We start from the raw sequence: 20,028 nt of genomic DNA, 5'->3' as shown, positions 1-20,028 counted from the left end.
AGCATCTTGTTTGCTGAGTCATGTTTGTTGGACAGTAACACCTTAATTCAACATCCAAGGATTCATACTGACTTCCAATAAATTTTCTAGTAAAATACAGGTCTGTATTGTTAAAACCTATAACATGTCCATCAGTAATGCTAAATCATCAGAGTGGCTGTCTTTTCATGTATGATAATGTGAAAAATGATTATCACAGGCACTCAGAATCCAGAGTTAAAACAAATAAAACTATTTTCATAGAGGCACACTGAATTAAAATGCACATTTTCATAATTTCTGCTAGCACAAAGGGCATTGGATTTGTTATATAGGGAGGTATATTAAAAGATTTAGATTTTCAAAGTTTAGCATAATTGGTGTGGGCATAAGGAGATATATATGTCTTCTGATAGGGCTAATAGATCAGACGAGCTATTTATTATTTTTTGCGTCTTGATCCCAATCTTCATGATCATCTAGAATCATATTACAGACATTTCTGAAGAAAAACAATTATGTAAATAGTTGCAGAGAGGCTTGAAGGTGTAGCCATCAGTGCTTAGTATCGGTATGTATCTTGTGAGCAAAAAAAAAAATGTGACAAAAAGTGAAATGAAAAGGTACGATCTAAATTGAAAAGGTATGACATCTAAAACACTGATCTAAGTACCTAATTTGGTCTGAAAACTGTCCTAGAATTATTACAAATCATAGTTAATTGAGTTAATTATGAATAATTTGCAAACATTGTTAAAAGAGAAAATTCAATATTTTAATAAAGGTAAGGGGAGAAAAACAGGAAACAAAACAGCAAGAGGAAAAAATAAATAAAATAAAATAAAATAAAATAAAATAAAATAAAATAAAATAAAAAAAATAAAATAAAATAAAATAAAATAAAATAAAATAAAATAAAATAAAATAAAATAAAATAAAATAAAATAAATAAAATAAAATAAAATAAAATAAAATAAAATAAAATAAAATAAAATAAAATAAAATAAAATAAAATAAAATAAAATAAAATAAAATAAAATAAAATAAAATAAAATAAAATAAAAAAGCAGATTGACAAGAGGAGTCACCTTTGCTAAAAGTCTTCATTTGCTGCTACAACGTTCCATCTGGTTGTAATCCTGGCTTTAGTGCTTCCTTTAAGGATCCAGAGGCAGGTACACCCCCTCTAAATCTTTTATGTCGTATTTTACATCGCTTTGCACAGCAATACTGACTCAGCAACCTTCTCCCTTTACTTTCTCGCTTCTCGTTTCAGTTTTCTTTGTAGTTTGTCTCCTGCAACAGCGTGAAACTAGAGATGTGAGCAGGAGTGTCTTTCTGAAAAGACCCTAGGGAAGGGCTGCTCTATCTTCCTCTAAAAGACAGTTTCTCACATAACGAGAAATTCATGTAAAGATTGACACAGAGCTGACGATTTCACATTTGACTCTTCATTTGTTTCATTATCTGAAGTATTTGTATTTCCCCGATAACTTTGCACCTTGTGGTCACACACTTCTGCTAGCATATGCTCTTAATTTATACCTCCATGTCTTCAAACGAAATGCTTGCCACCTCAATTAAAGGGAGCTCAAATAAGTTACATCCCTTTGCAGGTCGATTATATATATATATAATATTTTTTTTTCTATGCAGCCTTTTCGCTTAACAGTTAGCATTTAGAGCTCTCCAAATTAACGTTATCTAAGGATGCTCTCAAGTAAACATTTTTCCTAGCAGATGCTTTACAGCTCCCTTTTAATTAATTCACCGGGTGAAAGATATGCCTGATAGATAAGCACATCTCCGTTTGCTAAGAAACCTTACTAAGAATACATGTAGAAGCAGTCTTCCTGCAATTTGCCTCTCTCCTTAGCCCTGGGCATGCCATTACACTCGTCCAGCAGTCACCACGCCTAGCAGCGGTGACGGTGGCGGTGTGATCAGAGGAGGAGAGGCTCGCACTGGCCCCCAAAACAGTTGGGGAAGGACGGTGCCCCCCCGAGGGGCTGCGTTACCTGTGCTGCCGCGGCCGCCGCCGGCCGGGCGCGCCTCCCCGGAGCTGTCCAATGTATCCGGGCTGCTCCGCGTCGCTCCGCAACGCTCCGCATCGCTCCCCATCGCCTGCCGGCCAGAGCACACGGAGCTGGCAGGGAGGTTGGGGGGTCGTTACGGCGGCACCTTTCCCAGGGAAAACAAACAAACAAACAAAAAAGGATATTTGGGATGCTCGCCGCGGTGTAAACGACGGCGGATCCTGGTCTGCCATCGGCAATGTTTGCGGTCCTGTAGGCAAACAGAAAGGGTTTTGGCGGAGGTTGATCCTTCGGCAGCCCCCACCCGTCTGCTTTCATCTGATGGGCTTTGAAATCCCCTTAGAAATTAGAAACTATTTTCTAATTATTTCTAATTAACTAATTTCACTCTAAAGTGAGAGTGGCAACAATGCATGACAGGGCTTACGAAGGCAGGGCAAGAGTAACGAGCAGCACCTCCTAAACGCGCGGTGCACACAGATCGTGTGCCAAGGAAAATCGATCCAGTTCAACCTGGGTGCGCCTAACCCTGCCAGGCTGTTTGCTTGGAGATAGTCTGTGATGTGGTGGGGTAAAGATACAACCCCTAACCTCTCCCAGCTTCCCAAGACAAAAAAAGCAAACCAATCCCCCACGTCCGTCCCCAAGGAAACCCTGATCAAAGAAAGGTATTAGGCGGTGTCGGGTGTGCGGGTGTGTTGATGTGCATTTCACGGTATTTTGCGCCGTGTATCCAGCGTTATCAGGGCGTGGAGTCAGGTTGATTCATCCGTGCACCGCCGGTGACCGGGACGGCTCTGCGAGGGGTGTGGGTGAGAGCAGCCGCTGCCCTGAATAGGAGCAGCTTATCCTCGTCTCCTGGGCAGAAGGAAGGGGTTTCAAAGCGAATGCTTTGAGATCGCCCGAACCGAAATGAGCTTTACGAAGCAGCCTTTTAGTGCCACGCTGGAAAGATGTTTGAACTCTAGTTGAAGGGGATTTAGGGGGAATGGAGAGGACGATGCCAACAGTTACTACCGGGAATGCAATATCGGGTCCCCTACAATGCTTACTTAGGCTAATGGAGGTCCTGTCATTCAGCTCCCATTGCGCTGGGATACAGGGTAAACATTCCCCGGTGACCCTCTGCATGCAGGTCCCCTCTTCGGGACATCATTAAAAGCATACATGCACTTGCCTGACATCAATTGTCCGGCCGGCTCTCAGGGCTCAGAGATCCCGACAGAAAGCAGGAAAGCAAGCCCAGTGGAGACCCGGCTCTGCTGCTGCGGGCTTTAAAGAGGCTGAAAATCGTTTGGTTGCGGGTGTGTGAGAAGAGACAAAAGTGCTCAGCAGGTAAGAGCGGAGGGTTTTGCCAAGAAGGAACTGTCCTTGATCGCTGTGACAGGATTGGCTCGCTGGGGACTCCTCTCTCGGGAGCATCCACGCGTCCCCGAGGGGGCTGCCTGTCTCCTCTCATCAGCATCACGGAGAGAAATTTTACAGCCGCTCTTTCTAGCCCTGCTAATCCTGTTATCCGGGGGGTTATAAATATTAACGCCGCTGGGGCTGGGGATGGGGGACCAGATTAAGCCCTGTCTGAAGTAAGATGTCAGCCAGCCTCTTCCCAACCCACCAGCGCCCGGGGCTGCACGGCAGAGCCCCGCAAGTGCCCTGCCCGGAGGGGCTGCTGGGCGCCTCGGTGCTGGACATCGTGGCCGACTTCTCCCTGGGAGCCCCTCACGGTCCCCCCCGGGCCGGGCCGAGCCTGGGGCTCTGCGAGGTCACCTCCAGGTCCCCGTTCGGGGACAGAGCCCTGTCCCTGCGGGAGGGAATGGCCCGGGGACTGCCCCTGGCTGCTTTCGGAGGTGGAGGTCCCGAAGACGAGGAAGAGGAGGAGGAAGAGGAGAGGATGCGGAGCGCTTCCCTCCTGGACAGACCCAGGAGAAAGCGAGTTATCACCTACGCCCAGCGCCAGGCTGCCAACATACGGGAGAGGAAGAGGATGTTCAACCTCAACGAGGCGTTTGATCGGCTGAGGAAGAAGGTGCCCACTTTCGCCTACGAGAAGAGGCTCTCCCGTATAGAGACCTTGCGCCTGGCCATAGTGTACATCTCCTTCATGACCGAGCTCCTGGACGGCTGCGGCAAGCAGGAGGCGAGCTAGGGAGAGCTGGGGACCGGCGGGACAGGGTTGGGGGCCGGCCACCACCCCCCAGTGGCGCTTGGAGCCGTGCCCGGGCACCCTGCACCGCAGCCAGGGCCGTGCAGGCGTGGGGCACAGACCGAGCAGTGCCTGGGGAGCGGGGGAAGAGGAGGGGCAGAGGGCTTCCCTGTGTGTAGATTTGCTAATATATACCATTTTTGTAAATGGAAAAAAAAAAAAAAAAAAAAAAAAAAAGTCTGGGGCTTTTTGGTTGTTGTTGCTTCGCCTGCTTGCTTTAAATTTTTGCAATGTGGCAATGTGCCGCCTTCGAGGCCGGGTCGGACGGGGCACCAGAGATTCTCCAGCCCGCGGACTGGCTCTTCAGCAGTTGCTGGCCCAGCCAGGGACTAGGAAACCCCCTCTCTGTGTATTTATTTATTTTTAATAAGCACAAACCAACTCCCTTTTCTCTGAAATCCAGCCTGCCGAGCCCATGCCGTGTGTCACAGGGCGAGTAAAGCGGAACATCTGCTCGGAACCGCTCGGTGTCACGATTCTCTCCCAGGGATCAGCTTTGCCCTGCTTGTGGGCGGCCAGTGCCGGCACTCGCACCCAGCACGATGCAGTGCGGGCGGGGTGTGGTGTTTGTGCCCTCCGAAGAGAGAAAAATAAAGCACGGAAGCATGTAGGCTTTGATTTCGGGAATGTCACTCAGAGGCTTCCCCCCCTCGCTGGATTTTCCTTTTTTTTTTGTTTGTTTGTTTTTGTTTTGTTTGTTTTTGTTTCGTTTGTTTCATTTTGTTGTTTGTTGTTGTTGCTCCTAAGGGCCCACAAGTTTCGTTGCAAAATAAAATAAAATAAAATAAAATAAAATAAAATAAAATAAAATAAAATAAAATAAAATAAAATAAAATAAAATAAAATAAAAAATAATGCTGAAAAGAATAAGGCGGAGGAGGGGGAAGCCCATGCCGGCCGTACCACGGGGATGGGGATGAAAAGGGCTCCACCGCAGGGCCCCACCTAAGGGAAGGGGCTAGGAGCTCCCTTTCCTAGGGGCCTGGAGCTGGGTCGGTTTTTTATCTGACTGGAGCCTCTCCGGTTCCTCCTGGTGTGTCTCGGTCACCCTCCCCTTCCCTAGTCCATCCTGCACTGAAATTAGGAGTAAATGGGCAGCGGACCTGCGAGCACTTTTGAGGACAGCTTTTATCTCCACTATATGAATTTGTGGTATTAGTGAAATCAAGATTTTCAGACTTGTATGTCTAAGATCTAAATGCCACCCTCTGATTTCTTCTCTCCTGATTTTGTCAGCTGCTGTTGTGATTCTTCTTTTTCTTGTTTCTTTCACTTCAGTATTATTATAATGAGTGATCTAATATCCTGTTTTAATACTGCAATATTATTTCTCTTCTCACTTACTTCCCTGAATCCCTTTTCCACTTGTTTTCATTGACCTCCATGACTCCACACATTGCATCTGTTTTCTAGTTGTCAGAATGCTTTTTTCCAAGAAGCAGTTGGATAGTTAACGCAGCTGGATTCTCTCTAGAAACTGGGGTGTTTCACCTCTTCAGATGTTTTTTTGCTAAAAATAAAATGAGAAAAGGAACTAGGAATGAGCAGTGTTCCAAAATCAACAACTGTTCACATGACCAAGATGCATTTTACTGTTACTGCTGTGTCAAGCAAAATGATGAAGACAAATTATTTAAGGATAATGAAATGTGCAATTCAATATTCACTTCTTATCACTATTTCTCCATCATCTCCATACAACTATGCTTTCCACAGCATGATTATGTATCTTTCCATATTTTTTCTTGCTCAAGTCACTGGATAAAATTAGAACTCTGTAGCACACAGAGCCTTTAAGAGATTCACAATGTAAACATGCTTGTAACAAGTAATTCAAAAATTATTGTTTTCTCTTCTTGTTTTAATAACAAAACATTGGAATTTGTTCAAGATCCAAGCTTTTCTATGCTTTTGTTAAAGACTAAAGAAAAGCAGAAAGAAAATGTTACATTTTATTTTTGAATACAAATCAAAACCTGGATCCTGCATTATGAATGCTTATTTCGAATAGATTACCAGAAACTTTGCAGCAGTAACACAGAACAGTAGTAACATTCATATATGAACCACCGATTCTTAGAATAATATTTAAAATTAAAAATGCATTCGTGGTACAAGACAGTGAAGACTATATGCAAACAGCACAAAGTACCAAGACAGGTTTTGTATTGTGTTAGGGACTTCAGAGCAACCTCTTGACTGCATATTGATGTATAGGAGCTGAGAAGCTGATGAAGGGGCTTTAATTTTTTTGTTTCATGCCTTTCCAAAGCAGGGACAGATTGACCAGAATGGTAGTCTTGGTGCAATTTGTTCTTACCACACCTGTGCTAAAACTAAAGCGTACCCTTATATACTCAGTGAAACATCAGGAAACCGTACAGACCCATCAGCTTGCCCACGTGGATGTGCTGAAGTCCTGGAAACTGTCTGCTAAGAATATGAACATGTTTTGGAAATATTGCAGACAAGTTTCTCGCTGGAGTGTGATCCTGTCTCACTGAAATAACGGGACTGTGGGGTCCATTCTCCCTTCATCCTCGTCTTAATCCAAGATAGATGCCTCAGATTCTGTGGAGTCACAGGGCAATAAAACAGCATGTCAGGCTTGGGAAGCCAGTGAAATCCTGGCCCCAGTGATGTGAGTGCAGAACTGCTGCTAACATCAGCAAGGCTTGGATTTCACCCACTGTATTTAAAGGACTTTCCTTGCTCAGAAGCACTGCTGCCACCAATGCCGAAGCCAATCACAGGCCTTGATCTCCCCGGAGCACCATGCCATTATCACCGCATTAAGAACAAAAACTGACAGCGTCAATTACTTCTGGGAAAAGATAATAAGGGGTTTTCTAAAGCCTTAAAGCTGTTTGATCATAGCCCATTTTTAGATCCTGTTCTGAGACGGGTTTGTTTATATTCTCTTTGCCCACTGAAGGCTGCCTTATGGTAGAAAGTTGAGTTCCCTTGTAGCTATCACATTACGATTAGTATTCAGACATGTAAACCAGAAAATAAGTCTAAATGAAATCATATTTGAGAGACATTTCCAAGCTTTCTAAGAGAAGTAAAAATAATCAAATGATTTTGCAATCTATAGTCTTGTTTTACAGCTGCTCAACCTGAAAGTAGGTTTAAGCAAATTAGTGCTGGAAATGGAACAAAATATTATGATAGCACTACAAACTCCTGCATCCACGTTCTGACCAGCTACTATGGCCCCAATGTGTTTATTATCGCATTTGTCAGCGTTTCCATTATAAACACTCTAGTGTGGAGGGTTTATAACTCAACTATAAAAATTCCCTCCAGGATGAAACTTGATAAGTGAAGTCTTAGTCCAACAACACTTCTTTTCCTTTACAAACTTTAAAATAAATTAGTTTTTGAAGTCATGGGGGTTCTAAGCAAAAATAGTGGAAAAGAGTTTTTGATTTATTTTTCTTCTCTTTCACATCAGTGGTGCATCTCAAAGAGATTTTCTATTAAACCCTTTTGGTCTCTTTGATGAACTTGGAACTTTTGGACTTTTTTTAAATTAAAAATAGCCATGATGTTTTAAATATAGCTACTCTGCATGCTGAATCCCCATTTTTCATAAGACTCTGTTGTTTTCACTAGGCTTGAATACAACTAATCTGCAACAATGATAGCCACACTTATTACATATATACTGTAACAATTAAAAGAACAGATAGGTATGTTGATTATAATCTTTTTGTAGTACAATAAGACTTGTTCTAAAAATAATTAAAAATGCTAAACAATCAGTTCAGAGTACTTTCTCTTAATCTTTACTGTGAAAGAGCAAGCTTGTTTGAGATATTTAAATGAATATCCATCACAATTGTATACCCAGAGTAAAAGAACTGAATAAAAATGCTCAAGTGTAATTCCTTAAAAATTTATCTGTTCAAGGAATGCATCTCAGATATATATTTTTTTAATTTCTTTAATTTCATTTAGATCTCACTTTTTCTCCATTCTACCCTAGATTAAGGGACAAGCTTTGGTCTGGTGATATATTATTAATATAAATATTAAACCCCTGCAATTTCTTGCAGCCATCATTCCATGGATCACCAGTCACAGCCCAGTTCCCTATACATTTGAAATTCCTGTTCCTTCAAAGAAGTCAAAGTAAGGAATCAATCCTGTAATCTTTACTTTTGAGTAGTGTAGTGTCAATTTTCACATGAATCTACACTTGTAAGATCTGTAATGTAATCAAATGTTTATATACATTACATTACGTTACTGTTTATATTTCCCACAAGGGCTTCAGTGCTGTAACTGTGACTCAGAGCATCTTCTCCCACACCATGGAGTTTTGAATGCTTCCCATGTAGAGTTGTTGTAATGCAGAAGGACAAGCTTCCCTATTGTTACCTGGAGCTTTAATTCATGCCAAAGTGATCAGGCACACTGAGGTGCTTGGCCTGTTTATGCTTTTGGCTCACCTCTGCCATAATTTCAAAAGGAAAACTTAAAAGCCTCTGTTGATTTAACTGTTTCTTTAGCTCTGAAAGCAGAAGAAAGGTAATAATTGTCCATGTTAATTCCAGTTACGTCTTGTCTTGCTCCAAGCCTTGCTCCAAGTTCAAGGAAAAGCAGAGCATTTTATGATTTCTTCATATTACAATTTCATGATTTTCAGCAAAGAAGAAATCTGGAGGGACTTTAACATAAATAAATGAACTAAGAGAAGGCGGAGTAGTTATGAATGAACTAGGAGAAGGCAGAGATGTTGATACTTTTTTTTTTTCCCTAGTATTATTTACCTACTATAAAATCTTTAACATTTCTAATGAATTCTGACTATTGAAACTTACCCTGTTATCAAAGGACAGAGTTGTGAATATAGCACAAAGCATACAGTAATAATTATTCCACATCAAATGCCATTCAGTGCTTGAACATCTTGGGTTCAGGTGGGAGGGATGATCTCTCTGGTCTGGATAAAAGGTTGCTTAACAAAGGATTTACAGAACAATCTATTATATAGGAACATTTACTTATTGCATGACAAAGATGAGATACAATATTAAGGTCCTGATTTCTCATAAATCACTGTTGAAACTAAGGGAATTAAAAGTTTTGACCTAAGGCCACAGCCATTATTTTGGTCTCTGATAGTGAAGTGAAGGTGTGCAGCTATGCTAGACCTCTTCTCTTCAGCAGTGAGTAGTGATTGTGGTGCATTTACTGCTCATAACCAGTATTTCTGGAAAACTGTAGTGCATTTTACATTGTTCTGAATTTTCTTCCTAAGCCTATCCATCTGTGGAAATCTGTGTGCAAAGTTGCCATTGAACAGAATGAGAAAAGGCACTGGACCTCAAGGTGTCTCTAGGTAAAATGCCAGTTGCTAGAAGCACCCAACCTCAATAAACACAATGCATGATTAGAAGTATAAGGAGGAGTTTCAACATAGAAAATGTGCAGAAACTTGCAATTAAGGGAATACCCAACAAAGCCTTGATGTCCCTCTTCGACCCCAGGGCTGGTGGTCCTTCATATTTGTCTTCCACCTATCCACTGTTCTGCTGCTCTCTATATTCATGAACAGAGGGTTCTTGAAACACACAAAAAAGTCTTCTTTAAAACACATTTATTTGAAAAATGAATATAAAACCCGATAGAGCTAGATCTAGCCACAGCACATCAGATTTCATGTTGCAACGGCATGCTGCATTTTCTATGAAAGCTGGCGCCAGTGATCACATTTTGCCATTCAGTCCACTCCGTGTGGTTGTATATTTTCTTAATGAGGATCTGAAACCAGCCCCCTTCACTTAACTGACAGTCTGCCAGAATTATGCCATCTTTCCAAATGCAGAGATCATATGATCCATCTGTTGTCTGCAGCCATGCAGGGGAAACACTCTCCAAAGAGAAATGTGGGTTGGCCCCAAACGTATGTAATTATCCAAAGGCTGAAGTGTTTCAGATGTTTCAAGGTGCTCTTAGACCTGATCTTGGTCATCTAAGCTCCTCTGAAGTCTTTTAGAATAATGTATATAACTAAGCCATTGAGTTGGCAGGAAATTTTTGGAGTAAAGGAATAATTTAAAAATTATTCTTGAATAACTTTGAGCTGAATCAGAGATTTAGGACTCAATAATATCATCTGGGACTTTTGGGAGTGCTTACTCTTTTAAATAGTTCACATTTTTGTTCTTAATATTATCACATATTAAAACAAAAAGCAAAGAGAATTCAGTGAATATACAGAAAGATGTTTTAATCAGATTTTAATGACATGCCAAGACCCTACAGTAACTCTGCAGCATCCTTGACTCTAATAACTCTGCAAAACTACCAGATGCAAGAGAAGTTGTAGAATGATGAATAGTCACGGACAAAAATAAATAAATGAATAAATAAATAAATAAAATAAAAAGGTGATTGAGAGACTGTGAAATGAAAGGCTATCTCCAATCTTTCCCTGCCTTACTTGAAGACGCGTGGAATTCATTTTGTACTACATCTGAGCCAGTTTAAATTTTCTTTGCAGATATCATGAATGTTGCCAAATATGATTAAACTGATAGATTAGGTCCTCATCTGGTGCCACCTCCTTGACATACAGAACCCAAATTTTAATCATCAGCAAATGGCACTTTCACCAAAATACTGATAACTGTGCTTGAAATAGTAAACCAAGACTTGGTAAGATGGAACAGAGACCAATAGACAATCCTATTGCTGCAAACACCTTTCCCAGCCTCAAGGTATTAAATTTGGAGAGATGCACAAGTCCATTACTTTATTCTGTCAACCATACATGGATTCACAACAGCTTAAGTCAATTCTCACCATTATATATTCCACACATCCAGGAACTGAATTATTACAGCATCCCCTCTCAAATCATAAATGCCTTACCTACAGGCTGAACCACGTTATACTCTAGAAGTTTTGTGATGTTAACAGCATGAAGTTTACCCACAGAGAGAAAAAAGTTCTGCCAAACCTATGTTGTGAACATATGGTATTTGTCATATTTTAAATATGCAAGTACATTTCCTCCAAAATAGAGATTTCTCATATTCTCTGAGTGGTAAAAGCATGAATCTTTGATGTCCCATTGTCCAAATCGTTTGATGAATCCAGTACATTAGCCAAGTCTTTGACTAGAGAGGATTTTGGAATATAAGGTCAGTTATTTTGCCTCCAAGCTGAAAAGATTTACCTTGTAGCTGAGAATAGTGCAGAAAGTGAAAAGTTCTAATGACATGTCTTTCAACCCTACTTCCCCTCCCAAATCACAGTTCCCTAGAAGGTATGGGTCATTAGCATTATTTATTGTGAGAGTTTCTGGAATTCTTCCATACCACACAAGCGCCCAATATCACCCCAAAGATGCAGTGTGACCTCAGGGAAGAAGAAAGGAGGCTTTATGACCAAAGCTTTTTCTTTTGCTGAAAACATCCAATGACACATTTTCAAATGACAGGAAGTCTGTATGGAGACTGGTAATGCTTGCCTTGAAGAGGTATGGTGGAAGTGCTTAGCAGCACCATAGAGGTTTCCTAATCACTGAAAATCTAGGGCAAACAGGCTACATTTTCAGTGGTTTCTTTCCGCTCTGTCTAATGATACTGCTACCTGTATGGCACTACTCTTCTGCCTCTGTATTGCAGATAGGTTGTTGTTATGTTATACACTGTCTGATATGCCACGGGTGTTACTGGTGAGCCACTAATTCTTTTGCTTCAGTTTTGGTGTCCTTGCAGTAGCATTTAATCCTATGTGGATGTGACATACCATGTTCAAATGCTCTTGAGCAAAGTTTAATGGCAACTTCATGTTGTATAATATTTTTCCAACCTCTGTGACATAAGGAGCAATGGATTTTTTTTTTCCTTCAATGAACAGTTTGGGAGGGGTATGCATGAAGAATTGCAACATATTTGACAACTACAAGGAATGGTAAAGCATCTTCTATCTCTTCGTAACAGTACTGCTTGCTGTTGACCTACACTAGGTCAGTGTGAATACAAAGAGATGTTTATTGTAGTGACAGCTGAATGGCTATATCATCTTCTTCCCTACTATCCATGTCTCTTTGAGTTGGCCCCATACCTTTGATGTGAGTAAGTATTAAGTACCTCCTTCTTTCAATATGCATCTGATTTACACTTAAAAACTTAATTTCCCAACAGTGTACCTAATCTTTAAACATGGATTTTTTCTTCTTTTTCTGGATAAAAGTTGCTACCCACAATGAAGCCTGTGAGGAAATGGTAAGGCTTAGACAGTTAGCCTGCCAGCTACACTAACAAATCAAATAGTTTGACATCTATACCAGACTATTAGTTCCTGCAATGAACTGACAACATGAAACCACAGATGGAAGAATTTGGTGTTGCTAAATTTTACCTGCCAAATTGGAGTCTGTGTTGTCCTCTCAGAAGAGACAACCCATTCTGGGATGAGTCTTCAAGAAGAATGTGGCAGCTGTTTCGCTTTGTACAGCAACATGACACAGTGTTATAGGAAAGAAAACACAGAGAATTATCTAGGTTGATTGAAATTAAGCCAAATGACAGTGTGCTATACCACAGCCACTCAAATACATACGTTGAATGTAGATAAGGTTGTAGTTACCCATAATGGAATCTGGCCAGAAGACAGCTTCATGTGTCTTTCCAAGACACTAACGGATTTCCACTGGCCAAAAGTTTAACATGTTGGCTGATAATAGCTAGGTTGAAGGCCATGTGGGGATAACCAAAATAGATCATAAGTGACACTGTAGATAGTATACGGCTGTAAGCGACCGCAATGTACTTAATCAAACTTCTATCTCTTTGAAAGGAATGACGACCATTTTATTGTCGTGCATCAAGTAATCTCCATTCAGAAAAAAAAATAAAAAATAAATAAAATAAAAAATCTGGAGGTATGCATCATTCAGAGTACCCAAACATCTGATACAATGGCTAAAGGGAAACAGTGTGGTAAAGACTGTGAGGCTGTAGTCTGTTTTTATATTTGCTTTCCTCTTCTTCTTTTTCATTTTTTTTTTTCAAATAAAGACTGTGTACTATGTATCGTTGTAGAGAAAAGGGTTAACATCTGAAGTTGTAAATGCCACTGAAAAGTAAGAAATTTCATGTTATATTCCTTGCACATCTTCTGATTTGAAATCAATTATATGTGTTGTCACCAAGAGTTGCATTATGCCATTTGCAAAGAATAACATTAGATCAGACATTACAAAATGTCATAAACTGCTTGAGTATGAACTGGGACATGAACATATTTTAAAGTCACAAGAATTTGTTGAAATGAAGTTTTTGCTCTGTCTTTGAAAATCTGGGACAAGTCTTACTGTTTAAGGTCCACCACATATATGTACCACTGAGCTCAAAACATCTTTGCACTTAAAAGGTCAACATATTTAACAACATTTCTACCATGCAACAAAATACGGGTGTTCTGAAGACTGAAAACAGATTACAACTTGCATAGAAAGAACTATTTTTAAATCACTGAAAATTCACTAAATTCAGCTAAATATTAAAGAAAAATTTTTCACTTTACTCCAAAAGTAACCAGTCTTAAGTATTTATTTTTATTCAACAGTAATCTCAGGCTGGATTTGTTTTCATTTCTATTTTATTTAAAGTTTAATTGATACATTTTAGGGCTTGATCTAAAGCCCACTGAAACACTCCCTTTGACATCAAAGGGTTTTGGAGCAAGTCCTTAATGAACGCAGGCATAAATGTTTTAAAAGGAGAAATGAATACTTCAGTGCTTCCGAGATTAACTATTTTTAGTGCTGCAAGGTCAGATAGTACACTTTGTCATGAGAATATGTTTGGTATAGTTTTCAAGACAGAAGCAGAAGCAATATGGTATTTTACAATACAGCATAGATACAAATCCAGATGCTTGTTTAGTGGTCAGAGTACGTAGACAAACACATGGATGCCTGCATACATACATACATATGAACAGTGTGCATGTGTTAATTTACATTAATATTAATAACCCATGGACTCTTCTGGACAACTGCCCTAAAAGTCCAGTAACTTGTGCTCAGTAATTTTATGTCAGTAATTTGTGCTCTAGAGCAGCTTCCTTGTGTGACCTATTATATGGCATTGGGTCAGTGATTAAAACCAGGGTATGGATCTATGAATAGATCAACAGTGAGCAAGGTGCCCTCAAAAATCACCGTCCTGTTTTCCTGAGGCTGGTAAATAAGATTGGGGCTCTAAATGGTGTAAAGCAGATCTTTAGGTATCATAGCAGACAGCCATTAGCACAAAATAAATACATTAAAAATATATAAATACCTTTCCATTTAGAAAGAAATATGTAGGCTTTTTTCCACCATTTTTTCCACTTTTGTCTTCTCTGAGAGGAATACCTGACAGAGAAAAAATAAAGCCCTGTTCTCTCAAAAAGTCCTCTATCTAGGTGTCCCTAGAGACAAGATAACTGTGGAAAGAATGAGATGAGTGCTCATTTCTGTGAACATTTCCCATCCAGGCTCTTCTTCACTGCTCAGCCACACTCAGCTTGTGTGGTCCTACAGTGGGAGGAAGAGGAGGTGGATGGGTTCCAATTTCCAGACCTGGCATTCAATCAGGCTACCTATCAAAATAATAATAATAATAGAATAAAAAGTATGCATTTGCCTAGAAGAGCATATATGTATGTTAGGATGACCTTCCAGCCTTGAAGGCCTTTTCCTTCATACCAGGCCTTGCTGTCAACCTCAAAGGAGAGGTGTAAGGAAGAGCCTTACACTAATAAATTACAATAATGCATTACACTAATGAATTCTTGCAGTGTCTTCTGTGTCGTGGTTGTTTCTTACATGATCTTTTTTCTTCATCTTCTCTGAGATCCCAAGAGTAGCTGTAAGTCTAAAGCAGACCACGCTGAGTAGGGAGCACAGAGGATCATTCCACAGGGTGCAGATGTGGCTAACTTCAGCATAGCCCACTTCCATGCTGAAATTCTGGCTCTGGGACTCTGCCAGCTGCAGGAAGAGTCTGAGCATACCCCTAGGAAGGAGACTTAGTGGAATGCCTTATCCATCATCAGTGCCCAGGGTACACCCTCCCCCACCTTGGAAGAAAAAACAGAGTTTGTGGCTAAAAAGGCCTGAAGTTTTATGGAGCCAAGTGTATTGAAAGATTGAAGATAGAGATTTGAGTAATGTGTGGGAGCAGGAAGAATACAAAAAAGATATATTTACATAGATCAGAAAAGATGGAAGAGATGGAAAAGCATTTTTTTAAAAAATCAAAGGAGCTGAAACAGCAAATAAACTCCATTATTAATATAAATAACTATTATCCCCTGGAGTGCAGATAAGCTTGTTTTACTAAGCAGTCTTTTCAGATTTAGACATGAAACCACATAAACAAGACCCAGAGCCATAATTAGGTGCAGAGCTCCATCACAGCACAAAATATGTTGATCTCTTGGGATGGGAAGGACTCGTCTTCTCTGTGGTGCAGGATAGGCCTTCCACCAAGGTGCTCACTCCCTCCTTAAGGAGCAGGAGCCATGCATTATTTCTGGAGCCGAGTAAAACATATGTAGATAAAAGATTTTATATTAGAAAACGTATGGCAAACAATTGCAGAGCTCGGGTCATCGGGACACCTGCCTCCTGTGCGGGCTTGTGTGCTTGCTACCAGGGCACAGGTTTTGCTTGGCGTTGCAGGGAGGCGGTGGCAGAGTGGAAGGGCCGATGCGGAGCGAAGCGGAGCCCCCGCGCGGAGCGGCTCAGCGCTGCCGGCCGCCGGCACAGCCCCGGCCCGGGGTCGCGCTCGGGCGCGGGGCCGGGGGCGCGCTGGAGGTGCTCGGAGCCCCACAGGGCTTCTCTGCAGGGAAAATAAAAAGCAGCCCCCCGGATAGGAGGCCTCTAGGGGTTTTGACTGAGTCACCGCATCGCAGCTAGAGATTAAGGTTTAAAAAATAAATAATAATAATAATAATAATAAAAAATCATTGTGGTCATTTTGACGATGAAAAGGCTTCGCTGAATGATTCCGAGAAACCCTTCTTCTCTTTTCCAGAGCTTGCAGACGAAGCGAGCGGCAGAGCTTCGGGTAGGAGCACACCCGTAGGAAGTCTCCGTGTGTCCGGAGGGGCCGTGTGCCCACCTTGCACGCCCCCAGCCCCAACCCCGGCTCTGGCTGAGCGATAAAAGAAAGGGGGGGGCTGTCTACGGCGGAACCCCCGAAGGAATCCGTGCCAAAGCAAACGGGGAACGGCCAGGCACCCCCCCTACACCCACACCCACGAGTGTCAGGGGTGGACGCGGCGTGGTACACGGCCTGAAGGGACAGGGATCGGGACAAGGACGGGGACGGGGATGGGGACGGGCGGGGAATCGTGCCCTCCGGTGGCCGCCGGCCGCACAGCCCCGCTGGCTGCGCCCACCCTGCCGGGCCCAGGTAGCCAGGCTGCAGGCACGGCCCCGGGGCGGGCGGCTGCCCCGGTCAGGGACAGGGGGTGGATGGAGGAAGCCAGTCCCGCTCTGCAGGGCTTTGGGTTCTTCTTGCCCCTGTGCTGCTCTCGGCACAAGTCGGTGGCAGGGCACGGGGAGAGCTCCCAGGTCATTCACTCGATCACACTGCAGCATGGAGAGTTGCTGGGTGCTCTCTTGTTCCTTCTGAAGGGACTGAGTCTCAACCAGTCTTTCACTAGCATCTGTAGGAATTAAAATCCTTGGCCATGGAAATTAGTGGGGAAGCTGCACTTTAGTGGGCTTTGAGACAGCTCCTGATGAGGTTCCATGAGTATGCAGCCAGGCAGCCTGTCCTGAGCACATACACATAACAGTTACATTGCTGAATAACCTGGGAAGCCCCCACCAGTGCAAGATCAGGGTATTTTGCCATAGTGAACAGAGCTAAATTACAACATGTGTACGTGCAGGCCATGTGCCTAACACTGAACAGCCTGTTGCAACCCAGTTGTAATTTGCACACATGCAACGTAATGCACATTGTGCTTGTAACCACCACACATACTTCTTAAACTATGCATACATTAGTTCTTAAACTTCCCCATTGATTTATAATCAGGGAAACAAAATAAGAGCTTTTATTCATTCTTATTCAAAAATCAAAGAAAGACACAAACTCATGGCCCGCTTCCCTTGAAAGCAAAGATGTTTCTGCTTGGCTGGGGCAGGGCTTGCTCATCCCAGCCTGAGAATATCCCAGCAGCTGATGGCTCCTACACAAGCATGGAGATATTGTTAGGGGAGAGCTATCCAAGTGTCTCCCTATGATCAGCCATGCAAACTTCGCTTCCAAAGATAGATGATCAAGACCACAAGGAGCATCAAAGCCTAGCTCATTCAGTCCCTTTGCTAAGGCCATTCCTCATTGCACATTCCTAGGAGCTTGTCCTTTATTCAGCTTTGTGTTCACACCACAGCTGTAATCTGGGTTATTGTAGTTACTGTACGTTACTGCACTGGTAACAAAATGTTTTCTGGGTTTCTTCATGTCCTGACTGTGCCCTGTGTAAGGGCTGATCCAACAGCACACATTTTCCTGATCCGGGGAGGCCTGCACAGGTGGGCAGATGCTGTCCTAGAAGGGCCCTGGAAAAGTTCTGGAGTTGCTTGCAGTTTTGCTTGCCACCTCCAAAGAGTGAAGCAGGGATGAGAGCCTGCCCAGGGTGCCAGGTGAGTCCTCACATGCCTCACGTGCCACAAGACATGCCTCTGCATAGCAGAGAACAGGACACACCACCCTCACCCCATGCTCCAGAGCAGACTGTCGATCAACCTTAATGGCTTTTGGAGGTTCAAAGCAGATAGTTTAGCACTGTTTAAATACACAACATTTACTATTTTAATGCAGAATACAAAATCCCCAACCCCATCCCCATCAGAAGCTGTGCATTTCAAATTAAACTAGAGCTGAAATGGCTTTCTTTAAGCAATGTACAGTCCCAGCTCCCCTTCCCTCCCGACACACAGGTATACATGCACACTGCAACAGACCAGCTGTATGTGCACACACCCCCACAAATGCACTTAAACACACACAGATCCTTGGTGTATTCTTCTAACCAGTGCTGATTGCTTTTGCTGCAGTTGCAGTTAAGAGTAACCGACCCTAAACTCTACCATCTGCCATGCTCATCTCCTCTCCCTCCAAGAACAGCTGCCCTCTGTACCCCATGTGCATTTTCTGTGTTTTCTTGCCTTCCAATGTGGAAAAATAGAGTTTGTTTAGGCTTCTCATGTATCGTTCTCTCCATCTTTCCTTTCCTCTTCTGCACACCCTTCCTCTGGCCAGTGGGGAGCAGGTGGTGTCCTGCGTCCCACTCAAAGTTCAGCTGACCCAGCAAACCCTCAGGAGACACTATTCCTCCTTTCAGGCAAGGGATTTCTAAGGGATTTCTTCCACCAGTTTTGCCAATGTGGGGCTTCACTGCCCAGGCATGGCCTCAGCATCCTGTTCCCTGCAAGCTAACAGGTACCTGTATGTGGATTCGCACTGATGTTTTTTCCTGTAAGAAGAAAGGGAGAGAGAGAGAGAGAGAGAGAGAGAGAGAGAGAAAGGAAGGAAGGAAGGAAGGAAGGAAGGAAGGAAGGAAGGAAGGAAGGAAGGAAGGAAGGAAGGAAGGAAGGAAGGGAGGGAGGGAGGGAGGGAGGGAGGGAACTCCAGAGCTGCTTGTGGATGCTCACCTTTGTTCTGTGATGCCACCATTCAACATCCTGGAGAAGCACCAGGGCTCTGGCCGCAGAAAAAAATGTAGTGACAGGGAAGTGGAGGAGAGGCAGCTCTTTTACCTTGTGGGGGGCAGGTATTGCCAGCAAAAGGGAACCCCCAGAGTTTCCCAGACAGGCTGTGGTGTCCAGGTGATGGCAGAGGCCTGTTGGTCACAGCACCCATGCCAAGGACAAGCCCAGCCTCGGGGAATTTGTGCCCACTCTGCGGCTCTGCATGCTGCTGTGCCTGCCCTCCACGCTGTTTTTCCTCCTATTTCCCCAAAGAGCAGGGTTAGGGCAGGCCGCTATGTGCTCGCTTCTCCGACTGGAAGAGCGGTGCAGGAAAGCCGCCCTCCGGGCAGCGGGGAGGCAGCCCCTGACCGCGCCGGGTGGCGCCGGGCGCTGAAGTGCAGAGCGGGAGGGGACAGGGGCCATCTCCTGGGCCGAGCCGGGCCAAGCCGGAGCCGCAGCCCCTCGGCGGTTCCTGCTCCGTGGTCCTCACAGCGCCCGGGGGGCTCTGGAGGTACCTGCCCCTAGCAGACAGCTATTTCCCCCCCCTGATCAGATGCCAGCGCTTTTAAAGAAGCCTCGTCTTTTTCTCCGTTTTTTCATCCCTGGGATTTCCCCCGCTGTTATTTTGTTCGCCCTCTCTTCCCTCTCACCCCAAAGGCACTGCCCGCTGTCCCCACGCCGGGGCTGCCCGGAGGAGCGGTGCCGGTGCAGGGCCGGTGCCGCAGGCGTGAGGTGCCCCGGGAGGGAGCAGCAGAAGTGCATCGCCCCTTTTATTGACGGCTGGCAATTTCTGGCTTTCTCTTCCAGGCTTTCCCCGTTTGAATCTGAGCTGCTGTTAAAAAGACACACCACCTGCTCGGGGCTGCCAGCGAGCGGGGACGGAGGCACAAAGGCGGGGGATGGGAAGAAACAGCTTTGGCTACAAACACAGAAGATAATTAAAAATAAATAAGCTCGGTTCCCAGGAAGTGCCGGCCTCTGGTGCCTTCAGGGAGGGCAAATTGAAGCGTGCGGCCAGCGGGCAACGAGGGCGGGCAGAGAGACTCTGTACACCCTCCTTCCCGTCTGCCGTGCCCGGCTGGGGCTGC

The 20,028-nt window shown here is 43.6% G+C and overlaps 1 protein-coding gene across 1 annotated transcript; it reads left to right on the top strand.

Moving 5' to 3' along the window:
• The first annotated feature begins 3,603 nt into the window (after positions 1–3,603).
• On the top strand, positions 3,604–4,161 carry FERD3L (Fer3 like bHLH transcription factor). The gene has a single exon (XM_032180603.1). It carries the CDS (start codon positions 3,604–3,606, stop codon positions 4,159–4,161), a length of 558 nt encoding a protein of 185 aa, XP_032036494.1.
• The last annotated feature ends 15,867 nt before the right edge of the window (positions 4,162–20,028 follow it).

Source organism: Aythya fuligula, chromosome 2 (genome assembly GCF_009819795.1).
Source record: "Aythya fuligula isolate bAytFul2 chromosome 2, bAytFul2.pri, whole genome shotgun sequence".
In the NCBI taxonomy this organism is placed as follows: Eukaryota; Metazoa; Chordata; class Aves; order Anseriformes; family Anatidae; genus Aythya; species Aythya fuligula.
Note: the sequence above shows the minus strand (reverse complement) of the source record. Positions and strands in the feature narration are given on the sequence as shown.